Below are 11,414 nucleotides of genomic sequence, written 5' to 3'. Positions count from 1 at the left end.
CTCTTGCGTAAAAACCAATGTTAATCAACGTTTGACAGAAAACTGGCATTGATATTCAAAAATACTGTTAATGGAAAGATCTTTTGAAGATAAATTGCTTTTATTTTTCACTTTAAAAGGAACTGGAGTGCCATGTTTACTGATAATAGCATTCGGGGTAAAAGCATTTCCCCCCATATTCCAGTGATTTGGGACGTACTCATCCATCACACAAACAACGAAGGATGCATTCTGTGGCTTTTTCAATCATAAATTAGCCGTCATCCCAAGATATATCGTAACATAAAGAACATTTCTGAAGGAACTTGACTTTAGTCAACTGAATTGTCAACAATATAGCACATTTTAAGCCTTTTTACTGTTTATCTTGCCTAAAGATGTGTTTGCAAGTCAAGATAGAGACTAACTTTAAATTTTGTAAACACGGCCGTTTCATAGGAGTAGCACAAAATTGCTGTCATAGACCAGTGTCAAACAGAACAGTCAGTGACCTTCTGCTTTTACATTTATGCTCACAGTTTTAGAATTAATATCATGTCTGTACGGCTGGTGTTTACAACAAAGACAATGTATTTAGACCAATTCGAAGATATTACGGGTTTTTATTTCTGTAGAAATGGTCTTTTTAATTGTCAAGGTTGTTTAGATTCAATTACATATTTTTAGTATTATTTTTTTGCTTTTTTGTGCAGCTGAAAATAAGGAAAATGCCTGTCTCTTCTCTAAAATTTTTCCCTGTCACCGAACCGTAATTAAATGTTGAACTTAAAATGGTTTGAGAAAACAATACCATCAACATTAAGGCTTGCATCATTCATAATCTTTAGCAGCCCACAGGTCTCAAATGATTTGAAACTTGCGCTCTTTCGTGCTAAATGACATAACTAATACTACAAAAAAGAATAAATCTGCCGTGAATTTAACATTAGTTTCCACATCATTTCAACTTTTGTGTGAACGTGAATCGACTTTAAACCATTTAACATAATTCCTTGTCGTTTTCAAAAGGGTGTTCTCAAAACGCTATGACGAAATATTTTGATCCCTATCCTAGCTTTCCACCTCTTACACTTGCTCGCTTTGAAATGTTCTGTCGAGATAACAGTGCGTGACATTTTTAACCTAATCTTAGACCTAATTGTAAATTCACCTGTTATTAATCACGTTTATTAAAATGATTTTTATGATCTTGATTCTTCTCAGTTTATTTTGTTTTAGATTGCATACTTTGGATACCTCCAAGGATGGCTTCAGTGCAAACAATTGGTTGGGGAGTAGGATTTGGACTGGTTGCCTTCGCTATCACTGGAGGGAACATTATTACAATGGTGGCCTTTTTTGGTTCTAAAAAGCTTTTGCAGATGCGTGCGAGCTATTTCCTACTTAACCTTGCAGCTGCTGACTTACTCGTGGGCGCTATCACAGTCCCTATGTACATAGCTCTTTTAAGTCACCACTTGGAGAATGTCACATATCAAAGCATTTACACCGCTGTGGACATAGCTTCCGGTTTTGCGTCTGTTTTCACTTTGACAGCGATTGCGTTGGAGCGTCTATACGCTTTTTGCAGGCCTCTTCGTCATCGTCACGTCCTGACAGACGCCAAATGTCTCCTGATGATTGGAGTAGTCTGGATCCTTTCCTTCATCATTACCATTCTGCACCTATTGTACAAATACCACGTCATTTCCTTTGACGTGTTCTTTTATGTGATGACGTCCTCATTAAGTGCATGCTTGTTGTTTATGTGTGTATCATATTTAGTCATTTGGGTCAGAGTTAAATTCTATTTTGGATCGCAAAATCGTGTTTTGGGTAACGACAGAAAGGTTGCTAGAATGCTTTTGACCATCACGCTCACATTTGTGGTCACGTGGTTACCCTTCCACTTGTTAAACATAATCAACTATTTTTGTAGCTTTTGTTTAGTCTCAAAGTTACCACATAATGCTTTGTTTTTCTGCAAGCTACTGCATTACGCCAACTCGTTCTTGAATCCAGTCATTTATTCGTTTCAAATGCCTGACTTCAGAATAGCCATGGGTAGAATGTTGTGCAGGGAATCGTATGGTGTGGTTGAAGAAACACCAAAGATCGAGGAAATACCTTTGGATATCGTAGTAGAAGCAGAGGAACAATGAAGAAGAAATCGACGACTGGGAACAGACAAACGTATAGACAGGTAAGGAGACAAGCCGAGAGACCAAACGGACAGACAGTGACACAGGTAGACATACATACTGACAGCCAAACAGACAGACAGACAGTGACACAAGCAGACATACAAACACACATACATGTGTTGGCAGGGTCATTATAACGAGGAGTTCTGTTATTGTTAGTGAACCAGCTGTCGCGACGAGTTCTCGAGAACGAAACCCTCCTATTGAAGAATCATTAGCATTACAGCAGAGGAAAATGTATCGTCAGAAATTGGAGTATAGGACTAGACTGATTTAACCAGCTTCTTGATCAACATATAGAAGCATAAAATTATAGATGCAATTATCATGAATTTCGAGTAGAGCAGATCTCAAGCACAGACCGTAAAATGCCATGTACAATTAAAATCAAAGCATCCATTGAATTTTAATTCAAACAATTTAACGTTATATCATTATTAAAGCAATATGTAAGAGAGGTAAAAAGTTGTACTTAAAATACTCAACAATTATTCCCTGAAGTTGAGGTGACAATGCTCCACTTAAAACCTACATTGAGCTGTACAGCGTAACTACCCTGACGAAAACGATCATTTCTTATTAATAAGTTATTAATACCTTTATGCTAGTTACAACTATCTCATTCCTAGTGGACCGAGAGCCTGCGAGGTCGAGTGGTGAGTCCCACTCTGACCACTAAACTGGATTTGCTTCTCGGTGGACCCTATAGTTCAACTCCTTGGTAGCTAGGTGTGGCTAAGCTCATTGACCACTATAAACAACAACATTTAAACATTTTTAGAGCATTCTTGCTATCCAAGAGATTTTGTAAATAGTGGATAGCTATCTGGCTTAAAGCTTACATATACCTCTATCTGCAAGTGAATATATCAAAGATCATATATTTGAACTGCGCAGAAAGATATCAAGACATGAACGATCATCGCAGTTATATGTACAACTTAAGCAGTTGTGCAATTAACAAAAATATGAACAAATATATGATTATTAATAAAGTGTATTTTCGTTTGTCACACGATGTAGTCACTTTAGATGTAGATCGCGACGTTTCGACTGCTTACTGCTAGTCTTCTTCAGGTGATAAGGTCGACTGATTGCACGGTATCATTTATATCACAAAGGTCGGCTGTGATTGGTGCATTTCGATCCTCCTATTGTTCCATTGTTCCGACGAGTAGCTGTTCCCTCAGTGGTCCGCTATTGTACCGTTCTCCTGTTGTTGTGACGGTTTTTGATCGTGGGCATCCATGCTTCAGGAATTTCAATTCCACTATCCCTGTTGATGTTATTAGGGTGAAGTCTTATGTGAATCGCTTGCTTGACCCTACGGGTATTTATTATTGCATCTACCACGATGAATAACAACAACCTTTTCCTCGACATATATGATTATTTGTTCAAATATATGATCTTTCATATATTCACTTGCATTCTTCACCATTTACGGGTATATTACGAACTCGTAACATGATCAGCTTCCAGTTGGCTTAATAGTTTAGTTGGTAGAGCACTGCACCGGTATCGCAGAGGTCATAGGTTCGAATCCAGTTCAGGCCTGAATTCTTTTTCAGGCTTTAATTTCACAACTGCTTAAGTTGTATAACCGCGATGATCAGTCATGTCTTCAAATACCTATCTATCGGATAGTTAGGAAATGGATATCTATCCATTAATTATAAAGCAATTTGATAATCTACCCACAAGCTAACTTTGTCAGAGATAGTAAAAAATATAGCAGCGTATCTCAAAACTATCCATCATGCACATGTGGCACACACTCAACTGCTTTCTTTGTCACAGAAAATGAAGATATGGCTAGGTATTTAAAACTTCTCATTTCTCGTTGTATATAGTACCTTAATAACCGCTCTTCAAAAGTTATCCCTTTTTCAAAGATGTTGAAATATCTGTATATGAAAAAATGAATAATAACTGGTAGTCTTAACAAGTTGCACATTGCTAATTAAACTGATTGTTATCACTTTTAAAAACTGCTACAGTCGTGCGTATGTCATTAATAGTGAAATTCCTGTAAAGTAGAACTCCTGTATTAATTAATAACTGGTAGTTATGATTATTTTACTATTTGAGACTGCTACAGCTGTCCATTGAAATTTAATCACATCCAGATGCAATAGGAAAGAAATAGCTGGCTGGAAACGAAAGGCCACAAATTTCGCTATTTTGTTTTCGTAGTTGAAATCTTTTTCAGTGGTAACCATACTTGTGTATTTTCGATTTCTGTCAGAATTTTGCTGTTAATGTATCTTAGGAAACTATTATTTCGGAGTTTCCTCCATTTCACAAGTAACCAGAAAACGACCTTCATGTATCGCAATTTTGCTACTTTAGTATATACCAATTAGCCCAATTACTACATTTAATATTCCAATATCCTGCTTTAGCAAACACAAAACCAGCAATACAGCCAGCCCAGACCACAAATTATAGGTTCATTCAAAATAGAAAAAAGACATATCTATTAGTGGGAAACTGACATGCGCTCGACCTAGAAAAGCGTGAGGGTAAGTCGTTCCAGCTGAGTAAACAGGGAGGCTATTTTGTTTTTGCTCTGAGGTGTCGGGTGTATAGCACAAGGTAATTGGAGTTTCAGAGGGGTCCGTCTTAACTACCAATTGGCTATGAATCACGGACATATTTGATCGGTCACGTGACCAGAACAGAAAAGACCCTAAATCTCACAAGCATCTAAATCCGAAAATTTAAATCAGAGTCAATGGGTTAAGAACGTCCACGGGCTTAATGCTACACGTACGCATTGAAACTCGCATTATCATGAAAGGTATCAGGTAAGAAACACCATTATTAACGGACTTTCTACAATAGCTTTCCACTTTTTACGCGTAAACAGTAATTCCATACGTACGATTATAAAGAAAGCTAACTTATTTCTTTTCATAAGAAAAATCGGAACTCTTCCTCTTTTCTTCCGAGTTTTAGGGATTTAAAATTCTAACGCGCGGCTTGAGACTGGCACTAGTTGCGCAAGCGAAATCATTTTTTTTTTTTTTTTTTTTTCCGAAGCAAGCTTTCCGTCATATAACATTCACTCCTTAGCACTGCAAAACGCTGGAAAATAGTTTTCCTCTAAATATCACTTTCAGCAATCCCTTGAGTAACTGCTCTAAATCAGTAGTTAAACAGTTCAGAGCGTGCGAAAATTATGTTAGCAGTTTGTTAACATTAAAAACACATTCTGGTTTCTTTATTCATTTCCCTCAAACGCAAATAAATCCAAAATTAGAATTTGCAAAAACTGCGTGATATCTTGACGTATTAAAAATTTATTATTAATTTGATAAATACCCGTTTTTTCCCTACTTTGTCTATTTAACATAAGTTAACTTTTAGAAAAGCAATTATCGCCAAATTTTGTCTGCTGCTTGATACTGAATAAATAACAAACTTTTGAAATGCTACTTTTCTGGCATAAAATACCAATCGTTTGTGATTAAAGCGATGAGCCTTTTAATGATTATATATAGATTTAGCCAAGCCTAAAAGCGGACCTCCTGGGCCTGGTTATTCAAAGCCCGTTTAAGCCAACCCAGGATAAGCGAGAATTTTGATTTGAGTTTTGTAACTTTGCTTCAAGTTTTTCTGCATATTGTTTGGCCTTCTGTTTTGAGTTTGAACAATCTCAAACTACACTAAACAAAAGCAGTGAAAAACATTTGTACGCATGAATTATTTATACTTCAGTTAACGTTTAATCCTAGGTTAGTGTTTACCGGCTTCCGAACAACCCGGCTCTGATTTCAACAAGTTAACCCGACATGAGCCTACGAGTAAAACAAAAACACGTGACCTCGATGAACTTTGAACCTAAGCCCGCGATATTGTCACGTGATACTGGTCAGTGGATACATTTTTTGACAGGTGTCAATTGACAATAACAGGGATGTCCAATACCAAAGAAGTCCGCTGTAAACCAAGGCTGTATGACTTGGTATTAGCTGGAGTATGGCCGCCATGATGCGCGAAGTCGTCGTTTGTCGTCGTCGTCGTCGAGCGCATGCACCCGCAATCCATGCCGCTAGCCATGCACCCCCGTACCCAGCGTCCTCGTTCGCGAGCCCGCATGGGCAGTAAGGAACGAAGACTCGAGGTACGAGATTGCTAGTCAGGTTGACTGTGAAAAAAGAGTTGCATGGTTCTTTTCGTATAGTTAATGAAGAGACAGGTTACAATAGCTTACAATGATTAAGGAAGATAGTATTATCATAATATTATTATCCGTTTCAATTGCTGGTTTTCAGTGTCACGCAATTCAAAATAGATCAAAATAAAAATCAAAACCGGTCAATAGATAAAGTCCAGAATCTGGGGAATGAAAGAAGGTAAAAATGCAAAGACTCTCGCTAAAATTCTGGTCACAGCAATTTTTCTTATGCGAGATATGCGGAGAAATTTGTTACCCAAATTTATAGAGATTTGTATGGAGACGCCATGCTGGTGCCCATCCATATGGGCACCAACATGGCGGCCGGAAACCAACAGAAACATCTGTCACTGAATTTTGCTACAAAAGCGTGAATTTATCCCTCGAGGAACTCTAAAACATTAAAATAATACTTTTTCTAAGACATGAACTGTTCAGACAGCCAAATTCCCCGAAATAAGTCACTTTTTTAACCATCATGACAGCTCTCTAGGCCGTCATGTAAATGCCGCGTCACGCAAAAGCTTAGAAATTCAACCCATTCGGAGCGAAAATTTGTATGAATATTAGTTTTCAGCTGCTCTTATACACATCATTAAAGTAAAATCTCAGGAAGGTCAATAGTTTTGTAGTTCGAATTTTAGGACGTCATGTGAAAACCAGCTATAGACGGAATCGGGTGACGTGTTTACATCCTGGTTGCCACCCAATTCAGACCACGTGATGATTCATTTGGGAGGTTACAACTGTGTTATTTTCCACACGCGACAGATTGCATGGGAGTATGTACAAACAGAACTATAGGCCATTTTACAGTTATGTTCTTAGTTACCTGGCCTATGAATGGAAGCGAGGCTAGAGGTGACCTGGCTTTGATACAGACCTCTCTGCTTTTCTCATGTAAATGCAAACTAGTTAGCATAAGAACTTGATTTACACAGCAAAAACAGTGAAGTCTATATCAAAACAAGGTCACCTGCAGCCTCACTCCCATTCAAAGGCCAGGTCACTGAAGAGAAAACTGGTCTATTGTCTAAATGGTCTATTGTTACCTCGCAAATGAATCGTCACATGATCTGAACTGGGTGGCAAAAAGGATATAAACAAGTTAGCCGAATCCGTCTCTTCTCCAATGGAGAATCTTGAACTGAAACGTTTGCAGCTTAGTTTCCTGGCTTTGTATGACAGAAAAAAAGTCATTGTACGACTTGCCGTTTTATGAAATTTTCGTCGATGACGAAGTCAGCTATCCATTTCCCCTGACTTTTAATCTACAGTCAAACCTGTATTAAGCGGCTCCCATATTGAGCGGACACCCTCTATAAGCTGACAGCAGCACAAGTCCCATTTCTTTCCCCTCAAGTTAACTGCAACAAATACCTGTATTCAACAGACACCTCTATTAAGCGAACAAGGACACCTTAAACTTGACTGTTATGGTCATCTCTATTGTTAGAAACCTGTATTAAGCGGACACTGCCTGTTTTTTGTTTTGTTTTGTTGTTGTTTTCGTTGTTGTTTTTGTTGTTGTTGTTGTTTTTGTTTTTGTTTTGTTTTGTTTTGTTTTGTTTTTTTCACGCGTTAATACATCGATCATTTAGTTTGCCGACAAAAAAGAGCTGTCACAGATTTTGTTTTTACGGAGCTTGTATTCCCCTTTCATGATTGTGTGCACCTTCACAGAGGGTGTCAATGAACCTCAATGGGGTATGGCTATCTCTAGAACCCTGTTGAGATTTTTGAAGCCGGGATTAATCCAAAAATAGCTTAGATGTAATTACTGTAGGAATAAGGCCTACATGAGGGATTAACTCTATTAGGTTAATCTTCATGTACTCTCTTGCTGTGCCATGCTAATAGGAAGCTTTTTTATACTTCTTATGGAGGGAACAACGCCGCAGTTCATTAGAAAAGGGGTCTTATTTTTTCGGGTCTTGATAAGTAAGTCCTTCAAATACTTACCCTATCAAAGCGCAAACCTGACGTTATTTTTGAGTATGCTCCGTGTTTCAATGTGTTGAAGTCGAACGGAGCATCGTGATTGGCTCTTGCACATTGGGCATCAAAACACCATTTTAACTTACTTAAATGTCATGGGCGCTTCTTATGATCATTTTCACTTATCCATGGATATTTATCAAGGAAAATTTTCCTCGGGAAAGGTCGGCCACATATACTAAATGCAGATTCCCGTGGTAAAAGTGTCCCGCGTAACCGCACCTAATATTCTCGGCGACAACTAACGAACATTGAAAAATAGAACAACAACAACAACAACAAAATGGATCGAAATTTGATAATCATGAGCCACGAACCCATTGAGGTAAACGTCTGTTTCCTGAGAGGTCCGCTATTGTGAATGACGGCAGTCAAACACGAAATTACTGATTGAGCAGAGTTAGCGTTTTATCGTCAGATGCAGCAATTTTTTTGCCGGAAAAAGTATCCACAAGGCTTTTCCTTGAAAAGGTCGTTAGAACACATATTATGCATGACTGTGAAAACGGGTTCTGGCACCTGCTGACATTGATAAATAGATGTGTCAAAAAGGTTCTCAATTTATTTAGCATAAGAGACACACAAAAAGCCTGTACAGTTGAACTCGAAAGAAGTCGCTGGCTTTTCACATTTGAAGCGCTTACTCTTATCAATGTATATATGTCAATAATACCTTTAGGAATGATACAATGCGATAATTTACAACAGGATAAAAGAGAAATGCTAATTTTCATGGCTTTGAAAACAAAAGACAGTCTTTATAGTGATTTGTATCAACAGTCGATAAGAGTTATTTATTTATGTACATATAAAGAAAAAAACAAACGTTTCTTAAAGGGTCGTCCACAGTGCGGGTCTATGTTGATTGCGCTGCCATTATATATTCCAGCATAAAATATCCGGCCTTGATAAAAATCATTGGAACTTCGTTTATATCTTTCAAACTCTACTGATTTGTAACTGGCACAATTTACATTATAAGCATGCAGGTCTTCTTTTTGAAACGTGATTTCGTTCGTGGTCTAAATCAAGACTGATCTACTCGGGGCATTTCTCAAACCCTGCTTTCTTTCACCACAATGCGACGAAATGCTTCTTGCCTTTCCAGAAGCAATTTTCTCTCCCTTGTCGCGCCTCTTAGATTTCGCTCTCTCTTGTCCGTTAGTAATGGCTTCGACTGAGATGTTACATTCTTTACGAGTCTTTTTAAACATTTCCGAAATTCGACATTTCTGTACGAATAAACCACCGGGTTCAAAAATGAGTTGCTGTAGTGTAAAAGTTTGCTGAAGTAAACAAGTTTGGATGAGGGCTGGCATTTTGGCGATTTACAAAAATGGAAAATGAAGTTTATAACATGAAATGGTAACCACGTGAATACAAAAATGATTGTGATTAAAAAAAGCAGTTCTGCTAAGCGTCTTTCCCTGAATGACGCTCCTCGTAAACCGTGACTGATTGCAAAGCACTTCACTCGAGCCCAAACTAGTAAATACGAAATACAAATAACAAGAAGGGAAATCGATATGCTGATCAATAACAGGTAAATAAAAGCTTCCTTGGGTACAATATTGACCCGAGACAAAAAGTAATATAATACTAGTAATCCCGATAATACCCAAACCGAGGCTATCATGGAAGGATAAACTCCTTTTGGAGGAACCTTATGGTAAAGAGGAAACACTATTGCATAGACTCGATCCGCTGCAATAATAGCCAAAGTAAAGATAGAGGCGAACCCAGAAAAGATGTCCATTGCTGTGAAGGTATCAAACACGGCGTTTTTTAACACGTTGTGTTCGTTGGTCCACCAGGAAACCAGTTGATATAAGTACAACGGCATCACTACAAGTCCAACCATGATATCCGTTATAGCTAATAGGATCAAAAAATGATTATGTCGTTTTCGCACGAGGTATTTACTCGAGTAAAACACCACTAACGTGACGACGTTCGCAATAATGACGATGAGGTCGACAACTCCAAAGGCAAAGCACCACATTAAAAAAGATGTCAATTCCATATGTACAGGTTTTGTCGTGTTTGAATTCTTCTGCGTCACGTTGCTTGTGTTGTTCATTCTGTCTATCCTGACCACTGCAGTCCAAATCTGCAAAGCCGGTTATGAATAATTAAGTGTTGATATGTCAATGTTGCCAAAAGGAAAGACGCACTACCTTCCTAGTGCACAAAAACAGCTCACTTATCGTGCTACAGCCATCATAATCCTTGGCAGGCGTTATAAGGCGCTGAACTCAGTTAACATGCAAATAACAAACAAGATGAAGTGTCGCCGAAATAAGCAATTCAAGAGAATGAGGTTCGTATCCTAGTAACCTTAACTTTATGTTGAATTATTGACGCAAACATGAATATTTCTTTATTGTAACAACCTAAAACACTGCGAGTGACCGGCAAAATAGACTCTCTGTCATGAATAACAAAAGCAAACAAAGAGAACAAAGAGAGCAACTAACAATAATATTTTTTGAATAGCCAAATGTAGACTTATATATGGAGCGTAAACCGTGAGAGGCGTAATCAAAGGTGACATGGAGATAAAGCCCAGGAAGCTAACACTTTTAGGTTTTTTCAATCAGCTGTCGAGCGGATAATTACAATCGTTGCCAATGTTAGCCTTCGTGTACTGTTACTGCTATTTCCTGCTGTTAACTCACAACAAATGTGTTAAACTTTACATAGATTATAATCAACATTCAATGCAAAAAGAATACAGCACTATATTTCAAGAGCAAAGCTTGTTTTTCTTTTTCTTTTTCTTTTGACGCTTATGACACGTTTCAATTCAAATGACGCTTTTTGTAAAAAATAGAAATAATAATAATAATAACAATAATAATTGCCATACGTTTTTACTACTGTCTAATAATAATAATAATAATAATAGTAATAATAATAATAATTGCCATACGCTTTTACTGCTGTCTAATAATAACAATAATAATAACAATAATAATAATAATAATTAAAGACAAAATTTAAATTTACCGAAAAATTATACATTCATTTCATGTAAATTTGATAGAATT

At 37.5% G+C, this 11,414-nt stretch overlaps 2 protein-coding genes across 2 annotated transcripts in view; one reads left to right on the top strand and one right to left on the bottom strand.

Moving 5' to 3' along the window:
• The window catches only part of LOC145499797 (adenosine receptor A1-like), a 20,219-nt gene extending 17,759 nt beyond the window's left edge, over positions 1-2,460 (top strand). The window contains exon 2 of the mRNA XM_081479320.1: positions 1,219-2,460. Within this exon, the coding sequence (XP_081335446.1) occupies positions 1,245-2,141 (897 nt within the window). The 5' untranslated portion in view covers positions 1,219-1,244 and the 3' untranslated portion in view covers positions 2,142-2,460. The remainder of the gene's footprint in view (positions 1-1,218) is intronic.
• A 5,973-nt stretch (positions 2,461-8,433) lies between these two features.
• LOC145500931 (somatostatin receptor type 2-like) lies at positions 8,434-10,444 on the bottom strand. The gene has a single exon (XM_081480485.1). It carries the CDS (start codon positions 10,442-10,444, stop codon positions 9,419-9,421), a length of 1,026 nt encoding a protein of 341 aa, XP_081336611.1. The 3' UTR covers positions 8,434-9,418.
• Positions 10,445-11,414: the final 970 nt, after the last annotated feature.

Source organism: Orbicella franksi, chromosome 10, assembly GCF_964199315.1.
Source record: "Orbicella franksi chromosome 10, jaOrbFran1.1, whole genome shotgun sequence".
NCBI classification, from domain to species: Eukaryota; Metazoa; Cnidaria; class Anthozoa; order Scleractinia; family Merulinidae; genus Orbicella; species Orbicella franksi.
The sequence above is the reverse complement of the archived record's forward strand: the minus strand, read 5'-3'. Positions and strand labels throughout refer to the sequence as shown.

Bases quoted from the DNA above. Each gene is read 5' to 3' on its own strand.
- LOC145500931 (XM_081480485.1), bottom strand. From the start codon at position 10,444: ATGAACAACACAAGCAACGTGACGCAGAAGAATTCAAACACGACAAAA.